The sequence below is a fragment of the Achroia grisella genome, unplaced genomic scaffold (genome assembly GCF_030625045.1).
Source record: "Achroia grisella isolate CSIRO2021 unplaced genomic scaffold, CSIRO_AGI_Agris_v1 utg598, whole genome shotgun sequence".
Classification (NCBI taxonomy): domain Eukaryota; kingdom Metazoa; phylum Arthropoda; class Insecta; order Lepidoptera; family Pyralidae; genus Achroia; species Achroia grisella.
In genome coordinates, this window is record NW_026712958.1 from 1,489,266 (window position 1) to 1,512,070 (window position 22,805).

General features: G+C 35.7%; 1 protein-coding gene across 1 annotated transcript in view; it reads left to right on the forward strand.

Moving 5' to 3' along the window:
* Positions 1 to 22,805, forward strand: part of LOC131848887 (cholesterol transporter ABCA5-like) — a 76,398-nt gene that overhangs the window by 41,768 nt on the left and 11,825 nt on the right. The window contains exons 9-27 of the mRNA XM_059198841.1: positions 324 to 467; positions 1,360 to 1,510; positions 2,124 to 2,265; positions 3,393 to 3,623; positions 4,536 to 4,650; positions 5,249 to 5,398; positions 5,900 to 6,067; positions 7,429 to 7,504; positions 8,670 to 8,846; positions 9,807 to 9,979; positions 10,513 to 10,617; positions 12,360 to 12,516; positions 13,201 to 13,552; positions 14,830 to 15,016; positions 16,122 to 16,238; positions 18,117 to 18,336; positions 19,182 to 19,269; positions 19,891 to 20,059; positions 22,172 to 22,321. Of these exons, the coding sequence (XP_059054824.1) occupies positions 324 to 467; positions 1,360 to 1,510; positions 2,124 to 2,265; positions 3,393 to 3,623; positions 4,536 to 4,650; positions 5,249 to 5,398; positions 5,900 to 6,067; positions 7,429 to 7,504; positions 8,670 to 8,846; positions 9,807 to 9,979; positions 10,513 to 10,617; positions 12,360 to 12,516; positions 13,201 to 13,552; positions 14,830 to 15,016; positions 16,122 to 16,238; positions 18,117 to 18,336; positions 19,182 to 19,269; positions 19,891 to 20,059; positions 22,172 to 22,321 (3,072 nt within the window). The remainder of the gene's footprint in view (positions 1 to 323; positions 468 to 1,359; positions 1,511 to 2,123; positions 2,266 to 3,392; positions 3,624 to 4,535; positions 4,651 to 5,248; positions 5,399 to 5,899; positions 6,068 to 7,428; positions 7,505 to 8,669; positions 8,847 to 9,806; positions 9,980 to 10,512; positions 10,618 to 12,359; positions 12,517 to 13,200; positions 13,553 to 14,829; positions 15,017 to 16,121; positions 16,239 to 18,116; positions 18,337 to 19,181; positions 19,270 to 19,890; positions 20,060 to 22,171; positions 22,322 to 22,805) is intronic.

Genomic DNA, 22,805 nt, shown 5'->3' on the forward strand with positions numbered 1-22,805 from the left:
TGTTATTATTCACGTTTGTACGAGTTTGGAAAAACCAGTAAATCTTATCTATCGGGTTTTAATAAGAATAATTTTACGGTATATACCTCTCTCGATGTTTCTGTAAAAAATTCTCAGAATGAAAACAAAAGACCTGTTTGCGGAGATTTTGTATTAATTGATAATCCAATTTTATTAATACACTTAAAGTCTCTCTAATTATTTGTAATAAGGATACATGCTATTTATGAACAATTTGCTCTAGTAATATTTATTGCATTAGAAAGTTGTTTAATGTTATTGCTTACCGAAAACATGTGACTAGTGAATGTAATTTTATTCAGACGGCCGGCATCCTCGGCAGCTTTGCAGTAAATTTGATGAGTGGTCTGTACTTCATCCAAGTGTTCGTTTCTAACGCGGACTCGCTCGCCTTCTGGTTCGTCTCGCTCATCAGCTCCAGTTGTTACGCGCTTGCTATGGACAAGGTATAGTAAATTATTAATAGATGCATTATAATTTTAATCAGTTTATCACTTAAAATTATTATCAAATGTTAAACCAATTGTTGAAATTAAGATAGTACACAAAGTTGCAAATACTACAATTACAGTAAAGATGCTTAGGTTATACTTTAGATACGTAATTATTTTTAGTTTATCAGTTAAAATTAAGTAGGGCTTATTATCAAATGTTAAACCAATTGTTAATGAAATTAACTTAATAAATGAAATCGCAAGTACTACAAGTACAGATGCTTAGGTTATGTTTTAGATAGGTAATTACAATTTAACATTACTTATCATAGAAGAAGATATCAGGACAATAGTCCGTAGTAATAACTACGACCACAGATAATATTACATGCTATGACTGGAGGTCTTCTGGTTTTGCAAGAATTAATTACCTAGAAATTAAATTTACGATAGTAATGGGGTATGTTCCTAAATTCCATAGTTATATGTACGATTCTAGAATATGACAATAAATTTAGATGCTAAATTGTAAACTGTGACTATTAATTTATTTTGGGTACCAAACTGGATTAAGTATAAACACATTCTATTGGATGTACACCTCCTCAATGGTCATTTAATAGCAATCAAAATGATCGATTATTTGACTGTTTACTTATTGACAGAGAATTTGGTTCTAGAATGTTCTACATTCTATATTATAATGTTTACCTTCAGCTTCATCTAATCTTCTATATTCTAAAAACCTATATCCTCAGGTTTGCCTACAGCTCCATCTACTGTTGCACATTTTATATTATCATTACCTCAACAGGCTTGCCTGCAGCTCTATCTAATTCTCCACATTTTATGTCATCAGGTATACACTCATTTCCATCTATTGCTCTACATTCTTTGTCATCAGGCTTTGGTCTTGGATATGGCCGGTGTGGGCGTGACATGGGAGAACCTCTGGAGTGGACCTGGGGTACCGTTCGGTGGCAGTCTGATCATGATGGCAGTGGACACAGTACTATATGGCCTGGCAGCGTACTGGCTCGATGCTGTCATACCTAGTGAGTGTTTGCACGAATTTAATATTTAAAATTCAATAAAGTGTAACTATAATTTTTTACCCGTAAGTTACTTTCAGTTGAAAATACTCAATTCATAAAAAGAGTGCAATGATGGCTGGCTCATCCGTCATACTCGTGAACGGGTGCTGCTTGTGGGGACTGGTCTGTTCTGGTTGCGAACACTGATTAATTTTTTTTGTTCTTTGCGATAGCATATGCTGGTGGTCACTCTATTCTCCCAAATTAGAATTTAAATGAATCTGTATAACTGAAAATATGTACAATATTTATTAAAAAAATATACGAGCTGAGTTTCTTGTCAGTTCTTCTCATCTCGAAATCATTCCGAACTGACGGTAGATTTGATATATCATAAGAGTCTGTAATAGACCTACATGAATAAAGATATTTTGAATTTGAATTTGAAGATATGACACTTAGTTCTTAGGCAGTGTTGGAGTATCAGCGGTATCCCAAGTTCGTTTTATGCTATCCATAATATTGGTCATATCAATAATCAATCACTTATCATCAGGTAGGTCGTCAGCGAATTTCCCATTACAAACATACACAAATAGATATTTATTTGTAATCAAGTTTAATGTTTACCCAGGTGAATACGGCATCAAACAGAAGCCATGGTTTTGTCTATTGCCGTCTTTCTGGATCGGTAGCAGACGTGGGAGAGTTTCAGCTATACACTTCCACTCTAACGGCGAAGCAGCGCATAACAAGGATATCGAACCTGTACCCAGGTAAGCTTTTTCTAATAGCTGGGCTAAAAACTTTCGCTCACATTTTTAAACATATTTATCTTAAGTTTGATCTGTCCATGTGTTAGCAGCAAATTTGTCGCGTACAGTAAATGTCTGTATATATCACGACTATATTAATAAGTTTATTGAGTGTTTGTTGTTTTTAATGTACTTACTACTTTTACTACTCACGGCTTTTGTATTGATTGCCGCACTTTACATATTATGAAAATATTATGTATAAAACAAGGAAAAATTAGATGAGTTCCGTCATACTCGTGAACGACTTAAAGACTGTACAAGTATGATTTAACTTATTGTGTTTTTATACGCTAAATAAATTAGTGCTGGTTGGTAGTTTGTAAAACTTGTAAAATGTGAACTTACAAGGATTGTTTAATTTTATTCTTCTTGTAAATGCGGTAGATTAAAAAAAAATGTTGACTATTCAAAAGTGCTTAAATTAAGTTTATTTGAATAAATGATTTTCTATTCTATTCTATACTACACGCTTTGGATTTTATGTAAGTGTGGTGAGCACCGTATTTTAAATAAATAAATAAAGCAGCAACAAAACGCAACACAAAAGGAGCGTTCTGATAGGAGCGCACACCCATCCAGTTTAAATTCGATATGTAACGTATAGACTTTAAAATCAAATCGATAGATGCAACGTAACAAATTTAAGATAGTTAGCTGTAATACCTGTGTTAGGGAAACTACTCTGCTACCAAAATGTTAGGGAATTCACTATGTATATATATAGGTGGAAGCGTCAGTCACGTACCTGTACAGAGAGGTCTCGAAGATATCAGCTTTCCAGTTTCACAGTAGGTTTCAAATCTTATATTCAAACAAATGTCCGTTTGTTATAGGTAAGGGAAGGAAAGAGCCTAATATATTACGATAAGATAGATGAATTTAATCAGATGATACCTCGACTATTTAAAATATATTGAATTTGATGCCATATAATGCGAAGTGACAAGGAAATTAAATAACATAAAAGAGGTAGAGGACGTCCTCCAGCTATAGTATATAGTTGATAATTTGATTATCCAATTGTATATATTTGTTTTTGGGTGTTCATACAGACAAGTTGCTAATAATAATAATATCTTCAACAGGGAGCTCCAAGAAAAAGAAGCCATCAGAATTGTAGGCCTCCAAAAGAGTTTCAGACACTGTCGGAAACCTGAAATCAAAGCTATCGACGGCATCGATCTGAGCATCTACGAAGGTCAGATCACTGCTGTTTTGGGGCATAATGGTGCTGGCAAGTCCACGCTCTTCAATATCCTTACTGGACTCACCACGCCCACTGCTGGGACTGCTTATGTATATGGACTGGACGTCAGGTATGTTGTATTTCAGGTGTTATTACGGATGTTCATGTAATTATTTAATAGAGTCATAATATATTGTTTAATTATAAAGTTCAAACTTGTGGCGGCATGGTGGGCCGGGTCAATGTGCTCCCTCTAATATGATTGAGTGCAATGATGGCTGGCTCATCCGTCATACTCGTGAACGGGTGCTGCTTGTGGGGACTAGTCTGTTCGGGTAGTGTTCGTACACTGATTAGACTATTCACTTTTGCAATAGCATATGCTGGTGGTCACTCTATTCTCCCAAATTTGAAATTAAAAATGAATCTGTATTATTGTAAACATGTATAACATTTATTTGAAACTTGACCGATTTTGATGAAATGTTATATGTATATTCAGTAGGTCTGAGAATAGTTTTATATTTGATTTTTATACCCCTGAGTTTTAAGGGTGGCTCACCCCAAAAAGTTTTTATAATTGTTATTTTTTCGACAACTTTTTTTATTTTACCTTTTTATTATGTGTCATTAAAAATACATACAACCCTAAATTTACACTCTTCTATCACCAACCCGTATTTTTTAATAGCTATTTTAATTTATATGGCAGAACAATGTATACGGGGTCAGCTACTAGCTGACTCCGCAAACATTCTTCTGCCATAGCTAGCTAACTTTATATATTTTATGGTGATGGAAGTCAATGAAAGTATTTATATGTTAACTAGCTGTCCCGGCAAACGTTGTTTTGCCTTAAAATAAAAAAAAAATTGAGGTGGACTACCCCTAACATTTAGGGGAATGAAAAATAGATGTTGGCCGATTCTCAGACCTACTCAATACGCTCACAAAATTTCATGAGAATCGGTCAAGCCGTTTTGGAGGAGTATGGGAACGAAAACTGTGACACGAGAATTTTATATATAAGATTATATTGTAGGGATCCGAACGACATGTACGAGATACGGCAGATGATAGGCGTGTGTCCTCAACAAGACGTGCTCTTCGATTTGCTGTCCGTGAAGGAACATCTGCAGTTCTTCGCTGCTGTAAAAGTATGTTTAATATCATCGAATATTTTCTCTTTACGAATATATTTCTTACTAGCTGTTCCCGCGACTTCGTCCGCGTGGAATTTAACTTTATTGATCTAAAATGAAAGAATTTTTCTGGCTGGACCGATTTTGATGGGACTTTTTTTGACAGGTATATGATGTAATAAGGAGTAACTTAGTCTACTTTTATTATAGAAGAATAAAGTTTAAATCCACGCGGACGAAGTCGCGGGTGGTGCAGCTAGTCATTAAATATTTTTTTGTAATGTATGTGTGTGTATGTATATTGTTTATATATAAATATATGTATGTTTGTTAATAATGGTTGACAATAAATATTTTCCTTTATTTATTTCTCTCAATAATAATCATAAAAGGTTAAGCAAAGCTTTTCAAAAAATACTAACATAATCATTTTTTGTAAATACATACATAATACATCTAGACGATACAAACAGTCATACTCATGAATACAAATGTTTGCCAAGAATCGAACACACTATTGGAAGTAAGGCGGAGTGCCCAACCACTAGACTATCGAGGTAAGCCGTCAAATAAATCAAATAAAGATTTTTTTAAATATTCTTATTATATTTAGGGCATACCTCGCAAAAGGATACCAGATGAGATTCACAAGTCGCTAGCGGATGTCGGGCTGCTGGATCAGGCCGGAGTGTTCTCTAAACATCTGTCCGGCGGACAGAAGCGGAAGCTTAGTATAGCCATCGCTTTCATTGGTGATCCTAAAGTAAGATTAACATTTTTTTGTTTCTTTATAACACAGGGGACAAACGAGCATGCGGCTCACCTGATGGTAAGTGATTACCGCCGCCCATGAGCACCCGCAACACCAGGGGAATTGCAAGTACGTTGTCGGCCTTTTAAAAAGGAATAAGCTCTTTTCTTGAAGGTTTCAATATGGTACAGGTTCGGAAATACCATTGCTGGAAGGTGATTCCATAATGTGGTTGTGCGAGGCAAAAAGTTTCTAGAAAACCGCACTGTGGAAGACCGCCATTCATCCAGATGATCAGGATGGTATTTGAGTTTCTGGCGGGTGGTACAACTCAGTAGCTGGTATTAATCTTTCTTGCTCATTCTCCTGTTGATGAATCTGCATTCCGAAATAGCGGTAGAATAAAAAAACTTGACTATTCAAAAGTGCTTATATTAAGTTTATTTGAATAAAGATTATATCTATTTCTATTTCTGCTTAAATGACAATTGTGAACATACATTTAAATTTCAGATTATAATACTGGACGAGCCAACAGCTGGCGTAGACCCAGTATCCAGGAGGCAGACTTGGAGAATATTGCAGAGAGCGAAGCGCGGGAAAGTATTGTTGCTGACAACTCACTTCATGGACGAAGCTGATATATTGGGAGATAGGAAAGCTGTGATCAGTAAGGGCAGAGTGAGTAGTGTAGATTTTAATACAGTTTTTACCGATAGATAAGACGATTCGATCTTATGTTTCTATTTTACTAGCTGTCCCGGCTAATGTTGTTTTGACATATAAAATGAAACACTAATGTCGCAATTAAAGTGTAAAGATTGGTAGAAGGGTGAAAATTTAGGGTTGTTTTATTGGGGGATAGGAAAGCTGTGATCAGTAAGGGCAGAGTGAGTAGTGTAGATTTTAATACAGTTTTTACCAATAGATAAGACGATTCGATCTTATGTTTCTATTTTACTAGCTGTCCCGGCAAACGTTGTTTTGCCATATAAATTTAAACACTAATGTCGCAATTAAAGTGTAAAGATTTTTAAGGGTTGTTTTATTGGGGGATTGATCGTAAGGGCAGAGTGAGTAGTGTAGATTTTAATACAGTTTTTACCAATATATTCGATCTTATTCTATTAAATTATTAAACGTTGTTTTGCCATATAAATTTAAACACTATTGTCGCAATTAAAGTGTAAAGATTGGTAGAAGGGTGAAAATATAGGGTTGTTTTATTGGGGGATCGAAACGATCGAGAGAGTGTAGATTTTAATACAGTTTTTACCAACATATAAAATTCGATTATGTTTCTATTATAAGCCCGGCAAACGTTAATTTAACTAATATCGCAATAAAATGTAAAGATTGGTAGAAGGGTTAAAATTTAGGGTTGTTTGATAGGAAAGCTTTTTATCCAAATCATAATATAATTTAAAATATTATCTTAATCAAAATAAATGTTAGGGGTGGACAAACCTTATCCCTTAGGGGTATGAAAAATAGATAGTAATGTAATATTATGTTATCTGTGATAGTACTTATGTTATGTGATAGCTGATTCTCAGACCTACTGAATCTAAATATATATAACTCAAAGGTGATTGACTGACGTAGTGATCTATCAACGCACAGCCCAAACCACTGGACGGATCGGGCTGAAATTTGGCATGCAGGTAGATGTTATGACGTAGGCATACTAGGCATACGCTAAGGATTTTGATTAATTCTATCCCCAAAGGGATAAAATAGGGGATGAAAGTTAGTATGAAACTTTGGCAATTTTAAACCGATAGGGCTGAGACATTGCATGCATAAAGATACTATGTCGTAGGCATCCCCTAAGAAAGGATTTCGATAAATTCCACCCCTAAGGGGATAAATTAATGCGAGCGAAGCCGCGGGCAAAAGCTAGTGTTCATATAAAATTTAATAAAAATTGCCATTTCGGGAAGTATTGTAGCTAACAGTTCTCTCTCTTCAGTAAAATTCTCGTGTCCCAAGACACGAGAATTTTATATATGTATAAGATAATGAATTTCGATTCTTTTCAGGTGCGGTGTGCTGGGACTTCTCTGTTTTTAAAGAATAAATTTGGTATCGGATACCATTTGACTCTGGTTCTGGACGGTAATTAATAAATTCTGTTATTTTAAGTTTTTATTATTAGAAAAGATGGATAGATTATGCTTTATTATGTAAGTATAGATAATAATATTAATGAAAGAAAGAAAGAAAAATATTTTATTCAGTGCAATGTAATGATGATCAACCTGGAATAAAGACACAGTGCCATCTAATCCCAAGCTAAACAGAGCTTGTGTTATATATACTAGACAACTGATAGAAATACTTAAATATGTATTAATGTAAATACTCGTAATACATAAACAATCACACTAAAGACTACAAATGTTCGCGAGGAATCGAACCTGAGACTATCGATACTAAGACGGTGCAAAACCGCTGAACCACCATCACAAGAAATATTAAAATACAATCAGTCACGATTGCGGGATTGGAAGGACGTAGATAACGGCTCGGTTAACATTTATTGCACATTTCATTGCACTAACTTAGTTATGAGTCGTGAGCATGGGCGTAGCCACGGTGGGGCAGGATGGGGCGCCCGACCCTGTCTCTAACCTGTAGGGTAACTAACTAAACCGGAAAGCATAAATTATCTAAGTCTTACGATACTTAATATTTGTAAGAAAGTTCATACTCGATAGTCGACATTAAAAATAACTTACAGATACAGGGTGCTATAGGGTATAACCGATTTGTATGAAAAAAATTATCGTAGTAAGATTTGATAGAGATATTTTGAGTGATATATAGTAGTAAATATAATTTACTTCGTTCCGATTGCAGTTGCACGTTACATACAAACTGTTACTAAGCAACAATACTTATTTTAAATGTGATGGATTATACTTTTTCTACTTCAATCAATGTGCCTAATAAGATTATGGGTATAGTTTGCTAGTTACATAATGTTTTAAACTGCTGCCCCACCCTCAGCCCATGGTCAGGAGGACGCAGACAACCACTGGTTACTAATTATCCCATATTCCATTTGTTTACCTTAATTTATCAGTCGGGAGAACGTAGGCGATCGTTTCTAAGTTATCACACATTTTCAGTCAGTAGACACGATGGGGCAGGATGGGACGCCCGACCCTGTCTCTAACTTTTAACCTATGGTAACTATTGGCTAGTTACCCTATAGGTTAGAGACAGGATACATAAATTATCTAAGTATTACGATACATATTCAATTTGTACACGTCAGGCGCATGCCGTGAGCACCAGATCACGCGTCTGGTGCGTGGTCACGTGCCTCGCGCGGAGAAGGCCCGCCGCCACGGACGCGAGCTGTCGTACATCCTGCCGCACTACGCCGTGCACCTGTTCCCTCCACTCTTCCACGCCATCGAGCACGAGATCAAGGAGAAGACCAACCGGCTGGGTAAGTTTTTGATGCCCTTTGATGGAGTCGCGACTCAGGTATTAACTCTTCCATGAAATGTTAGAGTCAACCACCGAATCGAACCGACCAGGTGAGGATTTTCGTGGAAACGTCACGTCAATTCTTGGAATGTGCTGTTAGATTAGTGCTCTTTTGCCCTGGAGAAAAATAAAATAATAAATTTATGTTATATAGTAATGAGGTGAAGTAAATTTTCCAATCACTAGGCAAGGATTTTCATGGAAACTTCATGTTAATTCTTTCATCGAATGTATTATTAAAATAGCACCTTTTTTACCCTGAACGAAAGAAAAAAGTAAATTTTCCAATCACAAGGATTTTCATGGGAACTTCATGTTAATTCTTTCATTGAATGAATCATCAAATCAATCAAATTAAAATAGCTCCTTTTTTACCCTGGACAAAAGAAAATATACTATATAATAGTGACGTGACGTGACGTGTTTTTACCATGACGGTATCCATATGGATACGCCATGGGAAACCGCGTGGAAGTCAACCTCTCATTGTACATACATAAATACAGCAATGGGGCTACTAGTCCAAATTACTGACAATTTTCTCCCCCCCGGTATAGTGAATTAGTAGGGCAGATAAACCTAACGAGACCTTGCGGCTCCAGCAATAAGCCGATGTGTGCAGTCATAAATACACGGTAGATGTGGATTTTAAGAGTGAGTAAGAAATAAATATATTTTGATTTTAGATTTATATTACATATTATATGGATAGATGGAAATGGAGGGAAGATTGAACGAAAAAAGTTAATTATTAAAAATGGACCGATTTTATGTATAAGTTTATATTATATGTTACACAGCAACATGATGGTGAAATATCTGCAGTACTGTTCATGTATGTTGGACACGGTTACCGCTTAACATCAGCTGGTTAGCTTAACCATTTCAGTTAGTAAAATCATCTATCGTTCATTTTCAGGTGTTACAAGTTATGGCGTCTCAATGACAACATTAGAAGAGGTCTTCCTCAGTTTGGAAGGGGAGAATGCTGAGGAGACGGAAGCTGTGGAAGGCGTATCATCAGTGAAGTTGGTGAGAGCACGAGCCCTCTCCAGGAGTCTATCATTGCAGAGCAAGACGCTTAGTTATCAGGTACGTATACCAACTGCAGTAATTATAAAATTATAAGTAACTTTAGCTTTAGCAATAGGATTGCCTTTTGTACCTTCATATGTTGTAAATTTTGTTTGTTGTATTTTTTCAAGTGCAATAAAGAGTAATGTAATTAATATTATAAAGAAATATTGTGAGTATGAATGTATCTTTGTTACTCTTTCACGCAAAAACTACTGAACGAATTTTGATAAAATTTAGTATATATAAATATAGCTTATACTTTAGAATAACATATAGGCTATAAATTTCAAGCAGGCAAGCAAACCGCGGACACAGTAAATAATAAATAAATATCCACTTAATCAAAATCTTAATATATTGTAATTAAGAACCATCTCGATCACTTCAACTCTCAAACAAATAAAAAGTATTATAACTGGTCCATTTCCAGCGACGGTGCAACAGACGGGCATCTACAGATACGTCAAACGTATGACACTCATCCTTTTGCATCGGTGGTTAAAAGAAAATTCAATGAAAAGAGATGTTTATTTGTGGACTTTTTTCAGGAGTTAAATGATAAAGAAACTCAGAAGACCACATCACTACCAACGCCTCCGGCTTCACACGCGTTGCATTCCACCACCCACGGCGTTGAACACGTCAAGGTATTTGTTTTACTTCGTAATTCACATGCCGTATATAGTAATAATATGATTCAGCTGTTGGTCGTTCGTAGGACTAATCGCAATTTACATTTAATAATTGATAAAACGTATGTAATAATAACATAATTTAACTATTGGTATTCTTAGGACTAATTGCTAAATAGAATAGATAGATAAGTTCTTTATTCAACAATTACAAACACATATTATACATGAGATACATTTTATAAATAGAAATAAAGTTTACAAATTAAATAATACAGAAATATAATATTACAAAATAAAATAAAAATGGAGGTGGCTTTATGTGTCGCAATGATGAAGAGGCAACCAACTCAGCATGAAGCTACAGATAAGTCTGCAGCGCTGACATTCTGTTGGCTCCTGTAATTAAATACATACTTACATACATATATACGTGAATATTTATATATTACACTTCGAGCTCTTAAACAATTATACAATTACAAAACATTATACAATATATAAATAGATTAAAAAAATGATGTGATGTGTTATGTTATACATATATTGTTAACCTATACATACTACGTACATAAATAATAGGTGTATATATAGATTTTGGTCCTTTTTTATCCGGCTCGAAGGACCAATTTTATATCTTTTTTGCTTTGACATCCACGATACAGGGATAGCCTAGTGTAGAGTTATAGTTACAATGTTTTATGAAATAAATGTTGTTCTTAATTTAATCAATAACGTTATAACCGTTGAATATTACGTGGTCAAAAACTTAAGTGATGAAGGAAGTTGTAGAGAAGGATAGCAGTCTATATGAAACCTATATTTTATTGCATTGCTAACGTCGTAATTGCGTTTAAATATGACTAGTCTAAAATCCCGAAGTCTTCGGTGTGGGAGATACACATACGTTAATCACCTTTATTACAGTAGAGGAGATGCAATTTTAAATTAGTATTAAAAATAATCTATTAATGTAGAATAATTTATTCACTTAAGTCAAGGTTTTTGTATTTATATTCTTCCTTTACCGTCTGAAAGATGGCATACTGATATTACATTAAGTTTTTCTATAGAATTCATTTTTGGTCTCCGTAAGTATGACCACATTTCCAATTTTCGCAGTCAACTCAAGTGGCTTCCCATTCGTCTTCGCAGGAATTTTCATATATTATCCCTCCTTTACTCTATTCTTTTCCACCCCTCCACCCCTGAATATCTAAAAACCAAGTTCCAATTTCATATTAAATCCCCCGGTTCTGCTTTGCGTAGTACCAGAAGCCTATGTTTGACGATCCCTGCTCACTCCTCCACATATTATTCCAACTCCTTCACTGTCCAAGCCATTCGCCTCTGGAACTCTCTACCACTCTCCATTCGATCAGCTCAAACACATGCATCATTTAAAAATAGACTAAGGTCTCATTATCTCTCTTCATAGTACATTTATTTTTATTTTTTTTATTTTTTTCTCATTTCTTCCAATATGCAGTATATATGTATGTATATATGTAGGTTTATATATTTATCCCTAATGTAAGTATGTATATCTAGTAGTATAATAAATAGTGTGTTATGTGTGCCACCTACCCTATTCTATGTACATAAGTCCTCTCTTCTAGGTTGTCAGTAAGAGATTGCATTTAGCGATAAGACCGCCTTTTGTTATTATTTTACTAGTTACTGTATTTTCTCATTATTTTATGTGTACACAATAAAGAGTTTTATTCTTATTATTATTATCATTAATATGTTTATATTTTCAGGTGACACCTGAAGCGCCAGTATCAGTGGACGCACTGGGCGAGACTGTGAAGACAAACCCATCGTGCTGGCGGACGTTCTGCGCTCTCGTCTACATCCGGACTGTGAGGATGATACGCGATCCGTACAAATTATACGTTATGATCTTCATGCCTATCAGTAAGTTGAAGATTTGGGAGACACATATTGATGAAATGTAATGTAGTAATAAAACATTGAAGATATGGGAAAAATACAGATATTTGTAAACTGAACAAAGTCCCAAAATTTATATACTCTGTGTTCATAATCTTCTCGTATTTAGTATATATCGTCGGTTATATGGAAAAATGATAGTATTCAAAATGTAAATTTATTTACAAGATTTTTTTTTATATATTAAACTTATTTTTTCCTTTAAAGTTTTAAATTTACACACAAGTATTATATATAATTTTAAAAGTATGTAGATAATGATATAAGATTTGAGCGTGGTTAATTTAATTTACTTATATAAAATGAGGTAATTCTAGCTTCTAATTTTAAAAAATATCATTTTTCTATTTAATCGACGAAATGGAAAACATGCCTAAATCTGTGAATATTCTAAATTAAATTTGAAAAAAAAATTTACAATTATTTTAATATAATTGTAAATTTTTGCGATTTATATACAAAAAACAACTTTTTGTTACTTTATAAAGCAGAAGTAAAGGATAAAAAAAAAAGAATTTGTAAACTTATGGAATGACATAAATAATAAGATTGATAATGAAATACTTCTAACAATAACTATCATATTATTAGTATCTATGTATAATATTTTTTGTATTTATTATTAACATTATGGAATTTTATTTTCAGTTTCGTGTGCTCTTGGTCTTTACATGAAGTCCCGGCAAATAGTATTTTTTCGGATGCAACCTCTCACTCTGGATCCCGACGCATATTTCAATAAGACCCCAATAGCAATACACAGTGAACAAAACAATTACAAAGAGCTGTCCGGTTTACGGGTCTCATTAGAGCTCCTTGGGGCACACCCTATTATAGATTTTAACGGAAGCTTTGCAAGTTTACTGGACATGGAGAATTTTGGTGCTTTCAGTTTAAGGGAAAGTCTTATTCCCTATGCGAAAATTATGGCCTACTATAATAGCACTTATACGCACAGTTTGCCTATTATAGTCAATTTATTAGATAATAGCATTTATAGGTACGTATAAATACTTTTTTTTATATAACACAGGGGACAAACGAGCATACGGCTCACCTGATGGTAAGTGATTACCGCCGCCCATGAGCACCCGCAACACCAGGGGAATTGCAAGTACGTTGTCGGCCTTTTAAAAAGAAATAAGCTCTTTTCTTGAAGATTTCAATATCCTATCGGTTCGGTAATACCATTGCTGGAAGGTGATTCCACAATGTGGTTGTGCGTGGCAAAAAGTTTCTAGACAACCGCACTGTGGAGTACCGCCATTCATCCAGATGATCAGGATGGTATTTCAGTTTCTGGAGGGTGGTACGGTGGTGAAACTCAGCAGCTGGTATTAATCCGAACAACTACTTTTTATCATAAACAGAAATCTTTATTTAAAAGCAAATTATTATTAAAACCAGCTTTAGTCCGCGGTTTCGCTCGCGTTAAGAAGTATTATTATTAATTAGGTGTAGTTTATGCGGCTTTACTTTTGTTTAGCGTGTGTAAAAAATTAGGGCCTACAAAATCTAAGAAGATTTATACAAACTTTCATCCCCTATTTTATCCCCTTAGGGGTAGAATTAATCAAAATCCTTTCTTAGCGGATGCCTACGTCATAACATCTACCTGCATGCCAAATTTCAGCCCGATCCGTCCAGTGGTTTGGGCTGTGAGTTGATAGATCACTATATCAGTCAGTCACCTTTGAGTTATATAATTTAGATTTAGTAAATGCTAATTGACAGTAAAATCTGATTCGAAATGAGATCGAAGTATGTGTAAATTAATTTAAGTGGGAAGTAGATGTTAAATATTCCAAATTATTACAATATCTTTTATATTTATCTCTGTCTACTACGTGGGTAAAGTAAAGATATGTTAATTTTGATAATAATCCTGACCAATTTACACAGAAGAATCTACATACTTCCAAGCTCAGCAGTGCTTGTATTATGGGCGTTAGAAAATTTATAGTAACCAGAGGTCTCTCGGTGGTCGAAATTTGACCATAATTAATTTAATTTATACTTTTTGAAGATTATTAAGGTTTAGGTTTAAAAATTCTAAAAAATCTTCAAGTGGTTAAAGGACTGCTTCTAACAAACAACCAATAAAAAGTACAAAGTGGATGACACGTGTTCTGATCTCTTAAAATTTCAGAGTATAAAACTCTGAAATTATAAGAGATCACAAACAGATGTCTAAAAACTACATCGAAAATGTGAATTCCAAAACGGTCTTATCGCTTTATAAGTAATTTCTTGAAGACAACATTAACAAAATTTCAGAGTATTAATGTCTACAACTGGTCTCATGGAGAACTTCAAACCGATCGAAGTGTTGACGCATCCGTTCCAGCAAACGGAGCAACAGGAGGAATTCAACGTTGGTAACGTGGTCTGTGCCATCTTCATGGGCATGATCTTCGCTCTTGTGCCGGTCACGCTGGCTGTTGACATCGTGTACGATCGCGAGGTAAATTTCATTAATCACATTTATTACTAGCTGTACCCGCGAGTTCGTTCGCACGGTATTCTACTTTATTTTTTATAAAATACTAGCTACTCGCCTCGGCTTCGCCCAGGTGTACATGTATTATATATATATAAACCTTCCTCTAGAATCACTCTATTAAAAAAAACCGCTTCAAAATCCGTTGTGTAGTTGTAAAGATTAAATCATACTTAGGGACGGACGGACAGACAGCGACAGGGACTTTGTTTTATACTATGTAATGATTAGCCTAAGTTATTCCTTATTAGATCAGCTACCTGCCAATAAAAGTCCCGGCAAAATCGGTCCAGCCATTTCAGAGATAAGCCGGAACAAACAGACAAACAGACAAATGTTGTAAAGAATGTTATTTGGGTGTATGTACCGTATTTATATTCATATGCATGGTAGTAAAAAATGGTCGGTTATTTCAATATAAACAAATAGTATGATTGTTTGTATCGGTCTGGGTGTTTTCTATGTATAAATGTATTTATTTTTATCCATGTTTACACAATTTTTAATTGGCGCTGTGTCAATGATATTTCTATTATTATTATATGCAATTAATTAAAGACGGTTATTTCAATATTACAAATAGGTACTTCAATTTTATTTATATGTTTAGATTTTTAATTCCGTAATGATATTTCTATTATTGTACTATATTTAAATGTAATTTAAATAAAAATCTAAATTTGCGTTTCACATTTAATTTGGACGTTCCCGCCATTTTACAATACAGACTCTATCAACTTCACAGAGTACGTTACAAACATCACAGACTATATTTATACTATATGAATATATCTTAGACATAGATTATACCAAAAACAATAATTATATCGCCATAAAATGTGGTGTTATGTACTTACTAGAAACTGATAACCTTACAAATTGTTAAAAATGTTAAACAACATATCTTTTATACAAAAGAGAAACACGAAAGTTTCTTGCTCATTCATCCTGTGTTGAAGCTACTTTCGGAATGAGATACAAAATAAATAAAGAAATACAATTTTATTAAATTTTATTTTCATGTTAAGTTTATTTTAATAAAGATTATTTCTATTTCTATTTGTTTTAGATAAAAGCTAAAAATCAGCTACGGGTGAATGGCCTCTCAATGAGTATGTACTTCCTCACGTACTTCACTATACTGATCTTCATCATGATCATCACCAGCGCCGGAGTACTTGTTCTTGTAAGTATTTTGTTTTAATACTAACTGACCGCGCCATTTGGTTTCGCTCCTACTGGTTGTAGCGCAATGCTATTTTAAAACCTTTCTCGATAAATATAGGCGGGGAAAAATGTTAGGGCACTTGGTACGACACGACGAACTAATTAATAAGTTCATCGAAGAAAAAAATAGATGGAAATATAGGAAGAGGAAGACCACGACACAGCTATATCAAGCAGGTTAAAGAAACAGTTGAGTCGTGTCCTATCAATAGCTAAAAAGACTGATAGAAGATCGTGGAAGGTGGCGAGAGTTCCACCAACAAGAGCATAGCTAATAAATTATGAATGAATCTCGATAAATAGGCAATACTAAAAGATAATTTATAGAGAATTCAAATTCAAATTCAAATTCAAAATATCTTTATTCATGTATTATGATATGTCAAATCTACCGTCAGTTCGGAATGATTTCGAGATGAGAAGAACTGACAAGAAACTCAGCTCGTATTTTTTTTTTAATGTTGTACATATTTACAATAACACTATTTCATTTAAATTCAAATTTGGGAGAATAGAGTGACCACCAGCATATGCTATATAAAAAAAACAAAAAATCTAATCAGTGTTCGCAACCTGAACAGACCAGTCCCCACAAGCAGCACCCGCTCACGAGTATGACGGATGAGCCAGCCATCATTGCACTCAACCATATTAGAGGGAGCACATCGACCCGGCCCACCACGCCGCCACAAGTTTGAACTTTATAGCGAGCATGACTGTTTCAAGTTACTCCACTACGTCATTTATATTATTTACAGCATAAACTGTACCAATCACAGTTTTCACCCATTACAATATTTAATTTATATGTGAGATACAAGTGAGATCTGCAATACCGGAATTTGTTTGTAATACTTTATTGTAAAACTAGCTGACCTACCCAACTTCATCCGCGTCACGCTTACTTGAAATTTGTCGTAATATTTCGCCCAATTTACATAATGTCTTTTTAAATTATAACCTATGTGTTATTCCAATGTTTGAGCTACCTTACTGCAAAGTTTTAACAAATTCCGTTAAGAAATTTTTGCGTGAAAGAGAAACAAACATCCATTCTTCCACCCATCTATCCATCTCACAAAATGCGCGTTAGTAAGATAACTACTCGATGGATTTCTATCTTATATATAAAATTCTCGTGTCACAGTTTTCGTTCCCATACTCCTCAGAAACGGCTTGACCGATTCTCATGAAATTTTGTGAGTGTATTGAGTAGGTCTGAGAATCGGCCAACATTTATTTTTCATCCCCCTAAATGTTAGGGGTAGTCCATCCCTAAATTTTTTTTTTATTTTAATGCAAAACAACGTTTGCCGGGACAGCCAGTTATTTTATATCATTTGTTTTGATCGCCACTGGAGAAGGTGGTAACGCTGGACAGGTTTCCACACCGAATATTCGTAGTCTCACACATATTAATTGTAGCGGAATTAAACAAAATAGTATAAATCCATCGAGTAGTGAAATGGACTTCCGCAAAATAACACTTAATTCGATTAAATATTTAGTAAGATAAATTATAAGATGATGGACAACCTGTTTTCTATTCCATTACAAAATATAAAAAGAATATTAAAAATTAAAAAAGGACTATACCTGAACAACAAGTCTGAAGTGGTCTCAGACAGTACGCTTTCAGAGCTTCCTTCCGTGTACATTTAGATTGTGGAATGAACTACCTGCCGAGGTTTTCTCGGAAGACTACGGCATAGGGTTTTTAAGAAAGGTTATAATGTTTCAGGAGTCCACTGGCTAGGGTGACCGTCTATCATTAGATGGGCCGTATCGTTGTTTTTACTATTGTAGTATAAAAAAAGCAATCTTATTACACTTCCAGGTGATACTCAACGACATTCCAAGCTTAACGAACGGGTCAGCCATCACGATGCTCTCCGGCCTGCTGTTGTTGTACAGCCCGTCCGCCATTTTGTTCAACACGTGCCTCTCGTACGTGTTCGACAAAATGGACTCCGCGCAAAGCATTATGCCGAACATTACCACGTGGGTTGGGGTCATACCTTTTATATTGGTGGCTGTTCTGGACACGTTTAAATGGGGTAAGTTTATATTTTACTAGTTTTTACCTGCGGCTTCGTATAACTTCATTCTAGATGGCGCTGAAGTAGCAAAATGTTGATATTTAATTTTTTTGTATTTTACAAAATATATATGTTTTTTTTTTTAATAAGAAGTATCCTATGTTCTTTCAAATACCTCCAAGAACATGTGCACAAAATTTCATGATAGTCGGTTCAGTAGTTTTTACGTGAAAGCGTAACAAACATCCCTACTACCTACTAGGATAACATTAGGTATTATTTTACAGAAGTCCATGTCACTACTTGATGTATTTATATTATTTTATTTAATTCCATTACCATTAGCATGTGTGAGTCCACAGGTATTCTGTACAGGAATCTGGCCAACTCTAGTGAAAACTTTACGACCTTCTCTATTGGTGTCTCACACATAACTCGTTGTTGTTCTTTCTCTATTTTTCCCTACCGTTCAGTATACAGACTCAATTGAGAAGAACTGGAAAGAAACTCAACTTACTTTTTTTAAAAACTGGCTTTCAAAAAAAGTTAGTTGAGTTTCTCCTCTCCTCTTCTCCTCTCTCTCTCCGAACCTCGGTGGTCTAGTGGTTTAGCACACCGCGTTACTTTCGATGGTCGCGGGTTCGATTCCTCGCACGGCACAAACATTTGTATTCATGAGTATGATTATTTGTATCGGTCTGGGTGTTTTCTATATATAATATGTATTACAAATACAAATCTATGTGTTTGTATCAGGTATCAGTTGTCTAGTGCCCATAACACAAGCTTTAGGTAGCTTAACTTGGGTTTAGATGGCGCTGTGTGAATTGTTCTGAGATTATTTATTATTATTATTGTTCCAGGCAGTGACATAGCATTCTATCTACACTTGGTGTTCAGTTTTCTGGACGTCATGTATATACCGTACGCCATCATATACTATGTTGATAGGTACGTGATCTATATATATTATTATAATAAGAGAAATAAGTCTTACCGCTATAGGGCTTTTTAGGAAATAGGAAAAAGGTTGGTTGATGTCACAGAAGACCGAAAAGCTGGCAGCTACCTCGGACAAAGAATTAGTCTAGCCATTCAAAGAGGGAACGCTGCCAGTATCTTCGGAACTTTGCCTAAAGGGCCTCCTTTTAATTATATATTTTAGTTATTATATTATATTTTTTAAGGTTTTTAGTTTAATAAGATATTTAAAATACTTTTAATATCAAAGAAAGAAAGAAATATATATATATATATATATATATATATATATATATATCTCGGTCTATCGTTTGTTTAGTACCCATAACACAAGCTCTGATTAGCTTGGGACTAGATGGTGTCGTGGGAATGTCGTCTGATATTATTATTATTACATTTTTCCCTCGTGAAAGAGCATCCATGTCAAATCAGCTTTGTGTGACGGTAACCAAGCGGTTGTCTTCCAATTGATAAGTGAGTGGAATCGAATATGTTACAACTGATAACCGAGCCGTTGCTTACATCCTCACAACCGGTACCCTATGTCCTCACCACCGGTCGCTGACTCCTCAACGGGCACGGTGTCTGCAGGGTGTACCTGACGTGCAACCTGCGCGGGCTGTGCCCGCAGCCGGCGCTGGCGCAGTACCTGACGGCGGAGGTGGTGGTGCTGGTGGCGGCCATGCTGCTGCACGTGCCGCTCTGCGGGGCCGCGCTGCTCGCCGCCGACAGGCTCAAGTCTGGCGGACGGATCTGCTCCGTACGTATTACGAAATACTTATAAATGCCAACGGCAAATGTTAAATCATATTTACTGAGCAAGGCCTATTACTGACGACCTCGGTGGTCTAGCGGTCTAACACACCGCTTTACGTCCGATGGTCGCGGGTTCGATTCCTCGCACGGCACAAACATTTGTATTCATGAGTATGATTGTTTGTGTCGGTCTGGGTGTTTTCTATGTATATTAAGTATGTATTTACGAAAAAAAAAAGTATCTATGTATTTGTATCAGTTATCTAGTACCCATAACACAAGCTTTAGCTAGCTTAACTTGGGTCTAGATGGTGCTGTGTGAATTGTCCTGAGATTATTATTATTATTACTCACTAAACGGTTACTTGAATGACGACCGTGCATGGCAATAGTTGTTCATGCACGGGATTTTCATTTAATGTTAGACATAGACACCTATATAAATACCTATGCATTGTAAATAAACTGGATTTAAAATAAAAAGTAATTCAATTGAGTTTCTTGACAGTTCTTCTCAATTGGATCTATATATCGAACTGGACGGTAGGAAAAAAAATTATAATGGTAAAACTTGACGTTCATAAGCGGCTAAAATGTCCTACATGAATAAATGATTTTTGAATTTGAATTTGAATTTGCAACTTTTACTTTTGAACGTTGGAACCTAAGTGGTCTAGGACAGTGTGGTTTCAGAGGAGCTTCCTCCCACATACACTTAGATTGTGGAATGAACTGCCTGCCAAGGTTTTCTCGTGAGGCTTCATGGGGATTTTCAAGAACCCCTGATGTGATCACTGAAGTGACACCCCTGGTGTTTCAGACGTCCATAGGCTACGGTAACCGTTTACCATCAGATGGGCCGTATGCCTGTTTGCCACATACGTGGTATAAAACAAATCGAGCACAGATTTTGGAAGAGCGCTATTGGTTTCCCAACATTGCAGCCCCCTGCAGCAGGGGTACTGGATTGTATCCGAAGATTTTGTCGAGGTGTACTTATACTCTTTCTCTTTGTGTCCATCATCCTGCACTAAGGAAGACCTAAAGAGGACGATCAATTCAAAAACGCAACATCATTTATCACTCTATTCTGACTCATCATTGCCTTGCCTTTATCCCATTATTTGTGGTCGGCGCAGTATGTCATTCTCTTCCACTGCTCTCTATCGGTCGTCATATCTAAACATACTCTTCTTTTATTCATATCATCTTTCACACAATCTATCCATCTCTTCTTAGGGCGTCCCCCCCCCCCCCCTTTACATCCATCCACATTCACTCTATTCTGACTATTCTCCCTAATAATTGTTTGAATTTGTATTTAAAAAAAATTGTGTTAAATCGTAAATATCTACATGCTCATTTGAAAAAAGTTAAAGTTGAGTTTCTTGTCAGTTTTTCTTAACTCGAAAGCATTCCGAACTGGCGGTAGATTTGACATATCTAAGAGTCGGTAATAGACCTACATGTTATTTGTAAGCATAATACAGTGTGTAGGTCTTACAATATAGAATATTACGTCCAAAAAAAGTTTCTATCTATATAACATGCTGTGCTTAGCTTGAGACTAGATGGCGCTGTGAGAATTGGCAAAACGAAGTATGGATGTACACTTATTATTTTCGTTTTATTAATACTAAGCAATTGTAATCAACGGAATCATTGGTAATCAACGTCTATGTGACAGACTCGACCCATTGGCTTTGCGGCGAGATATTGCATCTCTGTGCACTTATCGCATATATCACGGGGAGTGTTCTGAGGAATTGTTCGGATTAATACCAGCTGCTGAGTTTCACCACCGTACTACCCGCCAGAAACTGAAATACCATCCTGATCATCTGGATGAATGGCGGTCTTCCACAGTGCGGTTTTCTAGAAACTTTTTGCCACGCACAACCACATTATGGAATCACCTTCCAGCAATGGTATTTCCGAACCGATACGATATTGAAACCTTCAAGAAAAGAGCTTATTCCTTTTTAAAAGGCCGACAACGTACTTGCAATTACCCTGGTGTTGCGGGTGCTCATGGGCGGCGGTAATCACTTACCATCAGGTGAGCCGCATGCTCGTTTGTCCCCTGTGTTAAAAATAAGCAATTGTTATATTACAGAGGCCCCGAACCGCGTCAGAAACCAAAAGCGATCTAGAAGCCGACGCGGGGGGCGAGGTGGGCGAGGACGAGGACGTGAGGCGCGAGCGACGCCGCGTGGCGAGCATACTCAACCAAACCGCCAACACTTCGCCCGTGCTAGTTGTCCATGTGAGTTTTAGACCGTTTTTTAACCATTTTCAGTCCATAGACCACTAGGAAATCAAGCATAATCTCAAGGAAGTCGTTAATAAAAAACATAGGAGTATAAGAATAATAATAACCCTGGACATAGACATTATATTCATGAGTATGATTGTTTGTATTGGTCTGTGTGTTTTCTATGTATATCTAGACACGCGGGAGCGGGTAAGAGAACTGGCGAGCAGCACCGTTTTTTACGAAATATACTGTAGCCTTCGCAAGTTCTAAACATGTTACTTGTCGGTTCCTATTTTATTATTAGTAGTAACTAGCCATCGAAAGTAATAATTGGTATATGACAACTAACCAAGTCAGACCTTAGCCTACAGTATATTATCCTAAGTTATAAGAAGAAATGATATTTTATATTGTTATAAATACATTTCAGGACAGACCATTGAACTTGGCACCCATTTAGATCTTACCTCTTTTGTCGTAGAAGTCAACAATC